Source organism: Salvelinus fontinalis, chromosome 40 (genome assembly GCF_029448725.1).
Source record: "Salvelinus fontinalis isolate EN_2023a chromosome 40, ASM2944872v1, whole genome shotgun sequence".
In the NCBI taxonomy this organism is placed as follows: domain Eukaryota; kingdom Metazoa; phylum Chordata; class Actinopteri; order Salmoniformes; family Salmonidae; genus Salvelinus; species Salvelinus fontinalis.
Genome location: NC_074704.1, coordinates 1,653,452 through 1,671,360, shown reverse-complemented (window position 1 = coordinate 1,671,360; position 17,909 = coordinate 1,653,452). Strand labels below are relative to the sequence as shown.

The 17,909-nt window shown below is 44.2% G+C and overlaps 1 protein-coding gene across 2 annotated transcripts in view; it reads right to left on the bottom strand.

Moving 5' to 3' along the window:
- The window catches only part of LOC129839178 (zinc finger protein 883-like), a 43,500-nt gene extending 30,551 nt beyond the window's left edge, over nucleotides 1–12,949 (bottom strand). The window contains exon 1 of one of the 2 annotated variants that reach the window (XM_055906475.1): nucleotides 11,856–12,949. In XM_055906475.1, coding sequence (XP_055762450.1) covers nucleotides 11,856–12,219 — 364 coding nt within the window. In that variant the 5' untranslated portion in view covers nucleotides 12,220–12,949. The remainder of the gene's footprint in view (nucleotides 1–11,855) is intronic. The other variant, XM_055906477.1, reaches the window with a different exon arrangement.
- Between the last annotated feature and the right edge of the window lie 4,960 nt (nucleotides 12,950–17,909).

Genomic DNA, 17,909 nt, shown 5'->3' with positions numbered 1-17,909 from the left:
AGCCATTTTAGGTCATATCCACCGGTGCCCATATTACCATATAACGGCCCTATCGGTGGCCATTTTAGGTCATATCCACCGGTGCCCATATTACCATATAACGGCCATATCGGTAGCCATTTTAGGTCATATCCATCGGTACCCATATTGCACTATAAAGGCCATATCGGTGGCCATTTTAGGTCATATCCACCGGTGTCCATAACAACCATATCGGTGGCCATTTTAGGTCATATCCACCGGTGCCCATATTGCCTATAAAAACCATATCGGTGGCCATTTTAGGTCATACCCAGCGGTGCCCATATTGCCTATAACAACCATATCGGTGGCCATTTTAGGTCATATCCCCCGGTGCCCATATTGCCTATAAAAACCATATCGGTGGCCATTTTAGGTCATATACACCGGTGCCCATATTGCCCTATAAGGGCCATATTGGTGGCCATTTTAGGTCATATACACCGGTGCCCATATTGCCCTATAACAACCATATCGGTGGCCATTTTAGGTCATATCCATCGGTACCCATATTGCACTATAAAGCCCATATCGGTGGCCATTTTAGGTCATATCCACCGGTGCCCATAACGACCATATCGGTGGCCATTTTAGGTCATATCCACCGGTGCCCATATTGCACAATAAAGGCCATATCGGTGGCCATTTTAGGTCATATCCACCGGTGCCCATACTGCACTATAAAGGCCATATCGGTGGCCATTTTAGGTCATATCCCCCGGTGCCCATATTGCCCATAAAAACCATATCGGTGGCCATTTTAGGTCATATCCACCGGTGCCCATAACGACCATATCGGTGGCCATTTTAGGTCAAATCCATCGGTGCCCATATTGCCCTATAACAACCATATCGGTGGCCATTTTAGGTCATATCCAGTGGTGCCCATATTGCACTATAAAGGCCATATCGGTGGCCATTTTAGGTCATATCCACCGGTGCCTATTTTGCACTATAAAGGCCATATCGGTGGCCATTTTAGGTCATATCCACCGGGCCCATATTGCCCTGTAACAGCCATATCGGTGGCCATTTTAGGTCATATACACCGGTGCCCATATTGCCCTGTAACAGGAATATCGGTGGCCATTTTAGGTCATACCCAGCGGTGCCCATATTGCCCTATAACAGCCATTTCGGTGGCCATTTTAGGTCATATCCACCGGTGCCTATATTGCACTATAACGACCATATCGGTGGCCATTTTAGGTCATATCCACCGGTGCCCATATTGCCTATAACAACCATATCGGTGGCCATTTTAGGTCATATCCACCGGTACCCATATTGCACTATAAAGGCCATATCGGTGGCCATTTTAAGTCATATCCACCGGTGCCCATACTGCACTATAAAGGCCATATCGGTGGCCATTTTAGGTCATATCCCCCGGTGCCCATATTGCCTATAAAACCAGATCGGTGGCCATTTTAGGTCATATCCACCGGTGCCCATAACGACCATATCGGTGGCCATTTTAGGTCAAATCCATCGGTGCCCATATTGCCCTATAACAACCATATCGGTGGCCATTTTAGGTCATATCCAGTGGTGCCCATATTGCACTATAAAGGCCATATCGGTGGCCATTTTAGGTCATATCCACCGGTGTCCATAACAACCATATCGGTGGCCATTTTAGGTCATATCCACCGGTGTCCATAACAACCATATCGGTGGCCATTTTAGTTCATATCCACCGGTGCCCATAACCATATCGGTGGCCATTTTAGGTCATATCCGGTGCCCATAACCATATCGGTGGCCATTTTAGGTCATATCCACCGGTGCCCATAACCATATCGGTGGCCATTTTAGGTCATATCCGGTGCCCATAACCATATCGGTGGCCATTTTAGGTCATATCTACTGGTGCCCATAACCATATCGGTGGCCATTTTAGGTCATATCCGGTGCCCATATTGCCTATAACAACCATATCGGTGGCCATTTTAGGTCCTATCCACCGGTGCCCATATTGCCTATAACGACCATATCGGTGGCCATTTTAGGTCATATACATCGGTGCCCATATTGCCCTATAACAACCATATCGGTGGCCATTTTAGGTCATATCCAGCGGTGTCCATAACAACCATATCGGTGGCCATTTTAGGTCATATCCACCGGTGCCCATAATGACAATATCGGTGGCCAATTTAGGTCAAATCCATCGGTGCCCATATTGCCCTATAACAACCATATCGGTGGCCATTTTAGGTCATATCCAGTGGTGCCCAGATTGCACTATAAAGGCCATATCGGTGGCCATTTTAGGTCATATCCACCGGTGCCTATATTGCACTATAAAGGCCATATCGGTGGCCATTTTAGGTCATATCCACCGGGCCCATATTGCCCTGTAACAGCCATATCGGTGGCCATTTTAGGTCATACCCAGCGGTGCCCATATTGCCCTATAACAGCCATATCGGTGGCCATTTTAGGTCATATCCATCGGTACCCATATTGCACTATAAAGGCCATATCGGTGGCCATTTTAGGTCATATCCACCGGTGTCCATAACAACCATATCGGTGGCCATTTTAGGTCATATCCACCGGTGCCCATATTGCCTATAAAAACCATATCGGTGGCCATTTTAGGTCATACCCAGCGGTGCCCATATTGCCTATAAAAACCATATTGGTGGCCATTTTAGGTCATATCCACCGGTACCCATATTGCACAATAAAGGCCATATCGGTGGCCATTTTAGGTCATATCCACCGGTGCCCATTCTGCACTATAAAGGCCATATCGGTGGCCATTTTAGGTCATATCCCCCGGTGCCCATATTGCCCTATAACAACCATATCGGTGGCCATTTTAGGTCATATCCACCGGTGCCCATATTGCCCTATAACAACCATATCGGTGGCCATTTTAGGTCATATCCATCGGTACCCATATTGCACTATAAAGCCCATATCGGTGGCCATTTTAGGTCATATCCACCGGTGCCCATAACGACCATATCGGTGGCCATTTTAGGTCATATCCACCGGTGCCCATATTGCACAATAAAGGCCATATCGGTGGCCATTTTAGGTCATATCCACCGGTGCCCATACTGCACTATAAAGGCCATATCGGTGGCCATTTTAGGTCATATCCCCCGGTGCCCATATTGCCCATAAAAACCATATCGGTGGCCATTTTAGGTCAAATCCATCGGTACCCATATTGCACTATAAAGCCCATATCGGTGGCCATTTTAGGTCATATCCACCGGTGCCCATAACGACCATATCGGTGGCCATTTTAGGTCAAATCCATCGGTGCCCATATTGCCCTATAACAACCATATCGGTGGCCATTTTAGGTCATATCCAGTGGTGCCCATATTGCACTATAAAGGCCATATCGGTGGCCATTTTAGGTCATATCCACCGGTGCCTATTTTGCACTATAAAGGCCATATCGGTGGCCATTTTAGGTCATATCCACCGGGCCCATATTGCCCTGTAACAGCCATATCGGTGGCCATTTTAGGTCATATACAGCGGTGCCCATATTGCCCTGTAACAGGAATATCGGTGGCCATTTTAGGTCATACCCAGCGGTGCCCATATTGCCCTATAACAGCCATTTCGGTGGCCATTTTAGGTCATATCCACCGGTGCCTATATTGCACTATAACGACCATATCGGTGGCCATTTTAGGTCATATCCACCGGTGCCCATATTGCCTATAACAACCATATCGGTGGCCATTTTAGGTCATATCCACCGGTACCCATATTGCACTATAAAGGCCATATCGGTGGCCATTTTAGGTCATATCCACCGGTGCCCATACTGCACTATAAAGGCCATATCGGTGGCCATTTTAGGTCATATCCCCCGGTGCCCATATTGCCTATAAAACCAGATCGGTGGCCATTTTAGGTCACATCCACCGGTGCCCATAACGACCATATCGGTGGCCATTTTAGGTCAAATCCATCGGTGCCCATATTGCCCTATAACAACCATATCGGTGGCCATTTTAGGTCATATCCAGTGGTGCCCATATTGCACTATAAAGGCCATATCGGTGGCCATTTTAGGTCATATCCACCGGTGTCCATAACAACCATATCGGTGGCCATTTTAGGTCATATCCACCGGTGTCCATAACAACCATATCGGTGGCCATTTTAGTTCATATCCACCGGTGCCCATAACCATATCGGTGGCCATTTTAGGTCATATCCGGTGCCCATAACCATATCGGTGGCCATTTTAGGTCATATCCACCGGTGCCCATAACCATATCGGTGGCCATTTTAGGTCATATCCGGTGCCCATAACCATATCGGTGGCCATTTTAGGTCATATCTACTGGTGCCCATAACCATATCGGTGGCCATTTTAGGTCATATCCGGTGCCCATATTGCCTATAACAACCATATCGGTGGCCATTTTAGGTCCTATCCACCGGTGCCCATATTGCCTATAACGACCATATCGGTGGCCATTTTAGGTCATATACATCGGTGCCCATATTGCCCTATAACAACCATATCGGTGGCCATTTTCGGTCATATCCATCGGTACCCATATTGCACTATAAAGTCCATATCGGTGGCCATTTTAGGTCATATCCAGCGGTGTCCATAACAACCATATCGGTGGCCATTTTAGGTCATATCCACCGGTGCCCATAATGACAATATCGGTGGCCAATTTAGGTCAAATCCATCGGTGCCCATATTGCCCTATAACAACCATATCGGTGGCCATTTTAGGTCATATCCATCGGTACCCATATTGCACTATAAAGGCCATATCGGTGGCCATTTTAGGTCATATCCACCGGTGCCCATAACGACCATATCGGTGGCCATTTTAGGTCATATCCACCGGTGCCCATATTGCACAATAAAGGCCATATCGGTGGCCATTTTAGGTCATATCCACCGGTGCCCATACTGCCCTATAAGGGCCATATCGGTGGCCATTTTAGGTCATATACACCGGTGCCCATATGGCCCTATAACAACCATATCGGTGGCCATTTTCGGTCATATCCATCGGTACCCATATTGCACTATAAAGGCCATATCGGTGGCCATTTTAGGTCATATCCACCGGTGTCCATAACAACCATATCGGTGGCCATTTTAGGTCATATCCACCGGTGCCCATATTGCACAATAAAGGCCATATCGGTGGCCATTTTAGGTCATATCCACCGGTGCCCATACTGCACTATAAAGGCCATATCGGTGGCCATTTTAGGTCATATCCCCCGGTGCCCATATTGCCCATAAAAACCATATCGGTGGCCATTTTAGGTCATATCCCCCGGTGCCCATATTGCCCATAACAACCATATCGGTGACTATTTTAGGTCATATCCACCGGTGCCCATATTGCCCTATAACGACCATATCGGTGGCCATTTTAGGTCATATCCACCAGTGCCCATATTGCCCCATAACGACCATATTGGTGGCCATTTTAGGTCATATCCACCGGTACCCATATTGCCTATAACAAACATATCGGTGGCCATTTTAGGTCATATCCACCGGTGCCCATAATGCCTATAACAACCATATCGGTGGCCATTTTAGGTCATATCCACCGGTGTCCATAACAACCATATCGGTGACCATTTTAGGTCATATCCATCGGTGCCCATATTGCACAATAAAGGCCATATCGGTGGCCATTTTAGGTCATATCCCCCGGTGCCCATATTGCCTATAACAACCATATCGGTGGCCATTTTAGGTCATATCCACCGGTGTCCATAACAACCATATCGGTGACCATTTTAGGTCATATCCATCGGTGCCCATATTGCCCTATAACAGCCATATCGGTGGCCATTTTAGGTCATATCAACGGGTCCCCATATTGCCCTATAACGGCCATATCGGTGGCAATTTTAGGTCATACCCAGCGGTGCCCATATTGCCCTATAACGGCCATATCGGTGGCCATTTTAGGTCATATCCAACGGGCCCATATTGCCCTGTAACAGCCATATCGGTGGCCATTTTAGGTCATACCCAGCGGTGCCCATATTGCCCTATAACAGCCATATCGGTGGCCATTTTAGGTCATATCCAACGGGCCCATATTGCCCTGTAACAGCCATATCGGTGGCCATTTTAGGTCATACCCAGCGGTGCCCATATTGCCCTGTAACAGCCATATCGGTGGCCATTTTAGGTCATACCCAGCGGTGCCCATATTGCCCTATAACAGCCATATCGGTGGCCATTTTAGGTCATATCCACCGGTGCCCATAACGGCCATATCGGTGGCAATTTCAGGTCATACCCAGCGGTGCCCATATTGCACTATAAAGGCCATATTGGTGGCCATTTTAGGTCATATCCACCGGTGCCCATATTGCACTATAAAGGCCATATCGGTGGCCATTTTAGGTCATATCCACCGGTACCCATATTGCCTATAACAACAATATCGGTGGCCATTTTAGGTCATATCCATCGGTACCCATATTGCACTATAAAGGCCATATCGGTGGCCATTTTAGGTCATATCCACCGGGCCCATATTGCCCTGTAACAGCCATATCGGTGGCCATTTTAGGTCATATACACCGGTGCCCATATTGCCCTGTAACAGCCATATCGGTGGCCATTTTAGGTCATATCAACGGGTCCCCATATTGCCCTATAACGGCCATATCGGTGGCAATTTTAGGTCATATCCACCGGTGCCTATATTGCACTATAACGACCATATCGGTGGCCATTTTAGGTCATATCAACCAGTGCCCATATTGCCCCATAACGACCATATCGGTGGCCATTTTAGGTCATATCAACCAGTGCCCATATTGCCCCATAACGACCATATCGGTGGCCATTTTAGGTCATATCCACCAGTGCCCATATTGCCTATAACAACCATATCGGTGGCCATTTTAGGTCATATCCATCGGTACCCATATTGCCCAATAAAGGCCATATCGGTGGCCATTTTAGGTCATATCCACCGGTGTCCATAACAACCATATCGGTGGCCATTTTAGGTCATATCCACCGGTACCCATATTGCCTATAACAACCATATCGGTGGCCATTTTAGGTCATATCCACCGGTGCCTATATTGCCTATAACAACCATATCGGTGGCCATTTTAGGTCATATCCACCGGTGTCCATAACAACCATATCGGTGACTATTTTAGGTCATATCCATCGGTGCCCATATTGCCCTATAACAACCATATCGGTGGCCATTTTAGGTCATATCCACCGGTGCCTATATTGCACTATAAAGGCCATATCGGTGGACCTTTTAGGTCATATCCACCGGTGCCCATATTGCCCTATAACGGCCATATCGGTGGCCATTTTAGGTCATATCCCCCGGTGCCCATATTGCCTATAACGGCCATATCAGTAGCCATTTTAGGTCATATCCCCCGGTGCCCATATTGCCCTATAAAGGCCATATCGGTGGCCATTTTAGGTCCTATCCACCGGTACCCATATTGCACTATAAGGGCCATATTGGTGGCCATTTTAGGTCATATCCAACGGTGCCCATATTGCACTATAAAGGCCATATCGGTGGCCATTTTAGGTCATATCCACCGGTACCCATATTGCACTATAAAGGCCATATCGGTGGCCATTTTAGGTCATATCCACCGGTGCCCATAACGGCCCTATCGGTGGCCATTTTAGGTCTTCAGATTAGCTCAATTGCCTGAGTATCACAGAAACTCAAATCTTTGAATGAATAACATGGAATGGATGAAATTTATCAAAAGTACTTTTCAAAACAAGAAAAACATTTGTAAACATAAAATTTCACCCCATTTGTTTTTTAAATATATGCTTATTTTGGGGAATTAAAAAAATGGACTTGTGTTACAAGGGGAAGCCGGTAGCCTAGTGGTTAGAGCGTTGGACCAGAAACCGAAAGGTTGCTAGAGTGAATCCCTGAGCTGACGAGTTAAAAATATGTCGTTCTGCCCCTGAACAAGGCAGTTAACCCACTGTTCCCCAGTAGGCCGTCATTGTAAGTAAGAATTTGTTATTGACTGACTTGCCTAGTTAAATAAAGGTTAAATAAAAAAAATAATTACAAAAGGTTAATAGTAGAAACAGTGTAACTGTTTGATATAAATTGTAATTTTTCCATAATTTCCAACATTGGGAATGTTGGTGTTTTTAGACTGAGCTAACATATGGAATTGTTTTAAGATGGTTATGCCATGTATCATTTAGCTATTAGATTAAGAATTGTAGGATCCCTTTAGGCCCCCCCCCCCCCCAAAAAAAAAACTTTAACATTTGATAAAGTATTTTATTTGTCCTTTACTACTATAGCCCATAGAAACGCATTGAATAAGACGGTCAAAATGTGTATTATAAGGAAGAAGGTGTTGATGTGTCTGTCCTCTGTCTAGGAGATATAAGAATGTCCTCTGTCTAGGAGATATAAGAATGTCCTCTGTCTAGGAGATATAAGAATGTCCTCTGTCTAGGAGATATAAGAATGTCCTCTGTCTAGGAGATATAAGAATGTCCTCTGTCTAGGAGATATAAGAATGTCCTCTGTCTAGGACAGGGGTCGGGAACCTTTTTGACTAAGAGAGCCATGAAAGCAAATAATTTGGAAATTTATTTCAGTGAGAGCCATATAATATATTTTAAAAGTGAATTCAACTAAATGTCAGTATAATAACCCTCTGAATTTGTCTAAGTGCCGCTTTACATTCGACCGTTTCATCGATGTAATTTTGTCATTGCAAATTAGACACACCGCAGAACCTGCTCTCTCCACAAAGGCGAATTCTTCGGTCCATTCGTCCTGAAATGTACGATACTCGTCATCTTTTTTTATTTTCGCCATCTTCTTCGTCGAAAGGTTAGCTTTGAGCTAATGACCGAGCAGACTGATTCAAAAGGAGTTGTTTACCCGTTTTACCTAGCAACGGCCAACGTAGGCCAGTATCATTTAATTAAAATAATGGACAATTGCTCCTGCAGCCCTGAACAGGACATGAGCAGTGAAAAATCGATGGATGGATTAAAACAAGTGAGAATAGGCCCCCCGGGTGGCGCAGTGGTCTAGAGCACTGCATCGCAGTGCTAGCTGCGCCACCAGAGTCTCTGGGTTCGCGCCCAGGCTCTGTCGCAGCTGGCCGCGACCGGGAGGTCCGTGGGGCGATGCACAATTGGCTTAGCGTCGTCCGGGTTAGGGAGGGTTTGGCCGGTAGGGATATCCTTGTCTCATCGCGCTCCAGCGACTCCTGTGGCGGGCCGGGCGCAGTGCGCGCTAACCGAGGGGGGCGGGTGCACGGTGTTTCCTCCGACACATTGGTGCGGCTGGCTTCCGGGTTGGAAGCGCGCTGTGTTAAGAAGCAGTGCGGCTTGGTTGGGTTGTGCTTCGGAGGACGCATGGCTTTCGACCTTCGTCTCTCCCGAGCCCGTACGGGAGTTGTAGCGATGAGACAAGATAGTAATTACTAGCGATACCACGAAAATTGGGGCGAAAAGGGGAGAAAAAATAAATAAAAAAATTCTCACTTTTTTAAATATTTTTTTTAAATCTGCGAGCCAGATGCAATCATCAAAAGAGCCACACCTGGCTCGGGAGCCATAGGTTCCCGACCCCTGGTCTAGGAGATATAAGAATGTCCTCTGTCTAGGAGATATAAGAATGTCCTCTGTCTAGGAGATATAAGAATGTCCTCTGTCTAGGAGATATAAGAATGTCCTCTGTCTAGGAGATATAAGATCAGGAAATGTTTTTCTTCAAACTGAATTGTTGGTTAAGGGATTGTAAGTAATCATTTCACTGTAAGGTCTACTACACCTGCTGTATTCGGCGCATGTGACAAATAACACTTGATTTGTAGCTTGGCCATCTTCCACCGCAGCTGCGGAAGGCCAACATAGGCAGATGTGGTGGATTAAGACTCAGCCCATGCTGCGGTGGATTAAGACTCAGCCCATGTGCTGCGTCTTAACATCTCTAGTTTAAACTGACGGATTCTGATGAGGATTAGTTATTATTTTATTATAATTATGTTACTTAGATTGATGCAGAAATGCTTCTTAAGTACTACTAAGGATTTGAAATAACCTAATTTTTGTTTTTATACATTTATTTGTATACATTTCATCCAGATCAAAATGATCCTTCCTCGTCTTGATTCTGTCCTCTTCATCGTGAGTTGATTTTTGCTTTTATGTGATGTCAAGCAAAGCACTACAGAAAGAGATATTCAGATGTTTACAAATGTTACAAAGGTTGTACAGTCGTCTCAAATAAAACTGTGACAAACCTACAAATCCTTACATGTGCTTGCTCCTACCTATTTTTCCGATTTGGTCCTGCCGTACATACCTACACGTACGCTACGGTCACAAGACGCAGGCCTCCTAATTGTCCCTAGAATTTCTAAGCAAACAGCTGGAGGCAGGGCTTTCTCCTATAGAGCTCCATTTTTATGGAATGGTCTGCCTATCCATGTGAGAGACGCAGACTCGGTCTCAACTTTTAAGTCTTTACTGAAGACTTATCTCTTCAGTAGGTCATATGATTGAGTGTAGTCTGGCCCAGGGGTGTGAAGGTGAACGGAAAGGCTCTGGAGCAACGAACCGCCCTTGCTGTCTCTACCTGGCCCGGTTCCCCTCTCTCCACTGGGATTCTCTGCCTCTAATCCTATTACAGGGGCTGAGTCACTGGCTTACTGGTGCTCTTCCATGCCGGTCCTAGGAGGGGTGCGTCACTTGAGTGGGTTGAGTCACTGACGTGAACTTCCTGTCTGGGTTGGCGCCCCCCCCTTGGGTTGTGCCGTGGCGGAGATCTTTTTGGGCTATACTCGGCCTTGTCTCAGGATGGTAAGTTGGTGTTTGAAGATATCCCTCTAGTGGTGTGGGGGCTGTGCTTTGGCAAAGTGGGTAGGGTTATATCCTGCCTGTTTGGCCCTGTCCGGGTGTATCGTCGGACGGAGCCAGTGTCTCCCGACCCCTCCTGTCTCAGCCTCCAGTATTTATGCTGCAGTAGTTTGTGTCGGGGGGCTAGGGTCAGTCTGTTATATCTGGAGTATTTCTCCTATCTTTTCCGGTGTCCTGTGTGAATTTAAGTATGCACTCTCTAATTCTCTCTCTCTTTCTTTCAGAGGACCTGAGCCCTAGGACCCTGCCTCAGGACTACCTGGCCTGATGACTCCTTGCTGTCCCCAGTCCACCTGGCGGTGCTGCTGCTCCAGTTTCAACTGTTCTGCCTGCGGCTATGGAACCCTGACCTGTTCACTGGAGGTGCTGCCTGTCCCAGACCTGCTGTTTTCAACTCTCTAGAGACAGCAGGAGCTGTAGAGATCGGCTATGAAAAGCAAACTGACATTTACTCCTGAGGTGCTGACCTGTTGCACCCTTGACAACCACTGTGATTATTATTATTTGACCATGCTGGTTATCTATGAACATTTGAACATCTTGGCCATGTTCTGTTATAATCTCCAACCGGCACAGCCAGAAGAGGACTGGCCATCCCCTCATTGCCTGGTACCTCTCTAGGTTTCTTCCTAGGTTCCGGCCTTTCTAGGGAGTTTCTCCTAGCCACCGTGCTTCTACACCTGCATTGCTTGTTGTTTGGGGTTTTAGGCTGGGTTTCTGTACAGCAATTTGTGACATCAGCTGATGTAAGAAGAGCTTATAAATACATTTGATTGAATTTGATTGATTAACGTTTTATTGGCCGCCCCGTCTATTTGTAGCTTTCACAATTCCTACAGCACAGAACTATTAAAGTGTAGACCCTCAGTAGAATGCCCCTTTAAAACCACACATCGTTCAACAACTGCTAAGTTTGTACCCCTGTTTTTAAGATATTACTCACTGCTGTTAATCAGATCTCCTGTCTCTTCCTCTTCTTCCTCCAATGTGACAGTAATCTCCCCCACTTCCCTCATGCCAAAAACTTCTTCCTCTTCTTTCACTGTGACAGTCACCTCCTCTTTCTCTTCCTCCTCTTTTACTGTAACATCCTCCTCCTCTTTCACTCTGAACGCGTCTTCGTCTTCTGTCAATGTAACTTCTTTCTCTTCTTCTTTCACTGTAACAGCCTCAACCTCTGTTTCTTGTTTCACTGTCACATCCTCTTCTTCCTTCTCCTCTTTCAAGACAATGTTCAGCCCCAGAGTATCTTTCTCCGTCCAGCAGATCCCCTCTTTAGAAGTGGGGGAGTCGTTTAGTGAACTCATGGTCGGGATGTTAGCTAGTTAGCATTAGTGACTAGACTAGCACTACTGCTAATTTACCCAGCCAGCTAGCTAGCTAGCTGACTAACAACAACGTAAATATTCAATTAAATGGTGTAACTAGCTAATAGATACGACAAGTGTGTTTAAAACACAGTGGTTAATATACAACGAAGTATTTAAAGAGCTGAAATGTTTTCGGCTATGTTGGCTAGAGAGCATTTGAGGTGAATGACTCGCTGTTGTTGTTGAAGAAGAGTCCCGTCCATTAGAATATACGTCACATTGGCAGCATTGCCTGAAACAAGCACATCGCCACCTGCTGGGTGGGAGGGTAACACAGTCAAGGGAAATATTTATTTTATTTTGAGACACTTAATTAGATTTTTAATTTATTTAATGATATAATATAATTATATTGAGACGTATAAAGAAAAGCATGTGTCGATTAGCGAATATCTTTAATGGGTGAGAATTTAAAACAATTTACTCCTGCACATTTAGAAAATCAAACAAACAGTTATCCCAATAAGGCAACTAGGTCCAAACTGCTCCTACACGGTGTAACAGTACTGAGTAGGTCCAAACTGCTCCTACACGGTGTAACAGTACTGAGTAGGTCCAAACCGCTCCTACACGGTGTAACAGTACTGAGTAGGTCCACACTGCTCCTACACGGTGTAACAGTACTGAGTAGGTCCAAACTGCTCCTACACGGTGTAACAGTACTGAGTAGATCCAAACTGCTCCTACACAGTGTAACAGTACTGAGTAGGTCCAAACTGCTCCTACACGGTGTAACAGTACTGAGTAGGTCCAAACTGCTCCTACACGGTGTAACAGTACTGAATAGGTCCAAACTCCTCCTACACGGTGTAACAGTACTGAGTAGGTCCAAACTGCTCCTACACGGTGTAACAGTACTGAGTAGGTCCAAACTGCTCCTACACGGTGTAACAGTACTGAGTAGGTCCAAACTGCTTCTACACGGTGTAACAGTACTGAGTAGGTCCACACTGCTCCTACACGGTGTAACAGTACTGAGTAGGTCCAAACTGCTCCTACACGGTGTAACAGTACTGAGTAGGTCCAAACTGCTCCTACACGGTGTAACAGTACTGAGTAGGTCCAAACTGCTCCTACACGGTGTAACAGTGCTGAGTAGGTCCAAACTGCTCCTACACGGTGTAACAGTACTGAGTAGGTCCAAACTGCTCCTACACGGTGTAACAGTGCTGAGTAGATCCAAACTGCTCCTACACGGTGTAACAGTACTGAGTGTTCAGAACGTTAAAGTAGTAGAGCGTTAAATTAAACGTTAACGATGCTGTACTGATGTAACGGATGTGAAATGGCTAGCTAGTTAGCGGGTACGCGCTAGTAGCGTTTCAATCAGTTACGTCACTTGCTCTGAAACCTATAAGTAGTGTTGCCCCTTGCTCTGCAAGGGCCACGGCTTTTGTGGAGCGATGGGTAACAATGCTTCGTGGGTGACTGTTGTTGATGTGTGCAGAGGGTCCCTGGTTCGCACCCATGTCGGGGCGAGGGGACGGTCTAAAGTTATACTGTTACACTGAGCGACTAGTTGAAAAACAGGGAGGAGTTGTGGGTTCAAAATGGACCACTGCCTTTAAACTGCATGACTCATTACCCGGAGAAAACTAACCAATGAGGTGGGTGGACTGGGGTGGGTCTTTCCACATTCTACCAACCCAACAGATGTTTCTACTACAGTGAATATTAACCAATGAGGTGGGTCTTTCCACATTCTACCAACCCAACAGATGTTTCTACTACAGTGAATATTAACCAATGAGGTGGGTGTTTCCACATTCTACCAACCCAACAGATGTTTCTACTACTGGGAACATTAACCAATGAGGTGGGCCTTTCCACATTCTACCAACCCAACAGATGTTTCTACTACAGGGAATATTAACCAATGAGGTGGGTCTTTCCACATTCTACCAACCCAACAGATGTTTCTACTACAGGGAGTATTAACCAATGAGGTGGGTCTTTCCACATGTTACCAACCCAACAGATGTTTCTACTACAGGGAGTATTAACCAATGAGGTGGGTCTTTCCACATTCTACCAACCCAACAGATGTTTCTACTACAGGGAGTATTAACCAATGAGGTGGGTCTTTCCACATGTTACCAACCCAACAGATGTTTCTACTACAGGGAGTATTAACCAATGAGGTGGGTCTTTCCACATGTTACCAACCCAACATACAGTACCAGTCAAAAGTTTGGATACACCTACTCATTCCAGGGTTTTTCTTTATTTCTGTAATAGTGAAGACGTCAAAACTACGAAATAACACATATGGAATCATGTAGTAACCAAAAAAGTGTTAAACCAAGTGTTAAATCAAAATATATTTTATATTTGAGATTCTTCAAAGTAACCACCCTTTACCTTGATGACAGCTTTGCACACTCTTGGCTTGTGGATGATTCCCCAGTAGCTTGTGGAGGATTCCTCTGTAGCTTGTGGAGGATTCCTCTGTAGCTTGTGGATGATTCCCCAGTAGCTTGTGGATGATTCCCCAGTAGCTTGTGGAGGATTCCCCAGTAGCTTGTGGAGGATTCCCCTGTAGCTTGTGGAGGATTCCCCAGTAGCTTGTGGAGGATTCCCCAGTAGCTTGTGTACGATTCCCCAGTAGCTTGTGGATGATTCCCCAGTAGCTTGTGGATGATTCCCCAGTAGCTTGTGGAGGATTCCCCAGTAGCTTGTGGAGGATTCCCCAGTAGCTTGTGGAGGATTCCCCAATAGCTTGTGGAGGATTCCCCAGTAGCTTGTGGAGGATTCCCCAGTAGCTTGTGGAGGATTCCTCGGTAGCTTGTGGAGGATTCCCCAGTAGCTTGTGGAGGATTCCCCAGTAGCTTGTGGAAGATTCCCCAGTAGCTTGTGGATGATTTCCCAATAGCTTCTCTCTCTCCTCTCCCCTCTCTTTTCTTCTCTCACTCTGTCTCTCTCTATTGTCGAGAACTTTTCTGTAATTAAATATGATTTTTGTTTGTCTATCTTTTGTGTCTTTGTCTCCATGTTTATTTATGTTTACAACAAGCAATGGGAAGATATCAGAACAGGGCCTTTGTCTTTGTCTACATGTTTATTTATGTTTACAACAAGCAATGGGAAGATATCAGAACAGAAACATTGGGGAATAATAACATATTGTACTGGATACATTGGACTGTAATGAAGAGGTCTCTATAGTAATGCAAGGTCTCTTTTCTTTATTTAGACATCACATATTATAGTCTTACTCTAATCCAGACATTGTATACACTCTTACTAAATCACATCCAGTATCATACACATCAACCTACACAGATCTACTACACACGTAATATCTTGACAAAATTTTCTAACATCTGTGGCACAGGCAAACAAAACCAAACAAATGTGGCTCGAACCTGTTTCTTGAATTCTAAACATCAGACATTTGAAATCTCTATTTTTGACCGTCAAAATACCTCTTATGGCAGTAACTTTACAAGCACTAATTATGGTTCATTTAGACTGAGAATAGTATATAGTTACAGTAAGGGCTACAATAAGTATAGCCAGTTATAATTGTAACGGCTTAAGAGATTATAGGAAAAGATCAGTCTTTATGCGGCTGAAAGAAAAGGAATATAACATATACCACTTACAGGAAACTAAATCTACATCCTCAGATGAAGTTGCGTTGAAAAAGGAATATAACATATACTACTGACAGGAAACTCAATCTACATCCTTAGATGAAGTTGGGTTGAAAAAGGAATATAACATATACTACTGACAGGAAACTCAATCTACATCCTTAGATGAAGTTGTGTGGAAAAAGGAATGGGGTGGTGAAATAATGTTCCGTCATGGACAAAGGAACTCAAAAGGTGTGATGATATTAATTAACAAAAATGTCGATCCGAATGTGTAAACAGTCAAGAATGATTCGCAAGGAAGGTGGCTCCTTTTGAATATAAAAGTGGATGGAAAAACAGATAATCTATATGGTATTAATCTATATGGTCCAAATCAGGATGATCCATACTTATTAGAAAACATTTATACCAATTTATTGAACTTACAGGCAACAAATGATCATATAATTATGCTAGTAGACTATAACACAGTGTTAAGTACCTCAATGGACCGTAAAGCTAATCACTCATCACCGTGCCCTTACGGAGAACACAAATATTATGGACTAACAACCCCTGACCTATTGCGATATACATGGAGGAGACATAATTAAGCTAGTCGTCTTGGCTACTTTCTTGTCTCTTTCTCTCTCGCATCAAAGGTTAAATAGGTATTGATAGGAGACAGAATGTGATCAGACCATCATCTAATTGGCCTTCACTCTTACAGAATTTTCATGTGGATGTGGATATTGACATCTTATCAAAGTCTACTGCAGGACAATTTATTCTTAACTAAGACTAAATAATTTATAACAGATTTTTTCCAGTACAATATAGGTTCAGCAAATCCCCTTATTGTTTGGGATACCTTTAAATGTACCTTCAGAGGTCATTCAATTCAATATTCATCAATAATACATTTAAAAAAAAGTTGTTTCTGTCTAAAGAGACAAGACTAACAATGGAAATACATGAACCTATAGTACAGGTAGACAGCAATAAAAATGATACTACAGAGATACAAAATAGGTTGGACGAAAAACAAAAAGAACTGGAGGAACTTATTCCAGAACCATCTAATGTAATCTATTACAAAAATAAAGCAAACGATGGAATATGGAGAAAAATGCACCAAATTATTCCTGAATCTCCAACAGAGAAACTCTACCAAAAATAATTGGCAGAAACTTATTAAAGACAAAGTCATCTATGATTCTCCGAATGATATTTTAAAAGAGGAAGCAAAATATTTTAAGTAGATATATGCAAAAATACTAGCGAAATGCAAAGCACTCAATTAAAAAGGTTTTACCAGGTATTGTTCATCCTGATCAGATAGGTTTTTTACATGGACAATACATTGGAGATAATATAAGACAACTACTTGAAATAATAGAACAACATGAAACATCTAAGAAGTCAGGCCTGGTATTTATAGCAGATTCTGAAAAGGCCTTTGATAAAACAAGACTGGATTTTATATATACATGCCTGGACTTTTAACATTTTGTTGAGTCTCTTATTCAATAGGTAAAAGTTATGTGTAGCAACGCCAGCTGTAAAATAGTAAACAGCGGCTACTTCTCAGAGAGTTTTGAATTGTCAAGAGGAGTTAAACAAGGGTGTCTGCTGTCAACATATCTATTCGTTATGGCCATCGAAATGCTAGCTATTAAAATCAGATCAAATAACAACTGTAGTGGCTTCCTTTCCTCTTTACCATAGCCACTGCCCAAGCCTGAAGCGGGGTTGTTTCGGACGCATACGGTCCACATTCAAAGTTCCCAAACGGCAAAAACATTCAATGAGATCCAGTGATCCTGGTGTAACAAAAAGGTTTATTCTTCTTATATCTAACAAAAAATGATTCTCCAATCAACTAAAAGCATAGATTACTTGACGTGAAAAATACATAAAATGGCCTTTTTGCATGTCTGTATGGTCAAAAGACTATACCGCACCCGTGTCTAGCTAGGACTCCTCCCCTCGCCTGAAGTCCCAACTTCCTGCCTTCATCCTATCACTAACACACTTACCACAGTACAA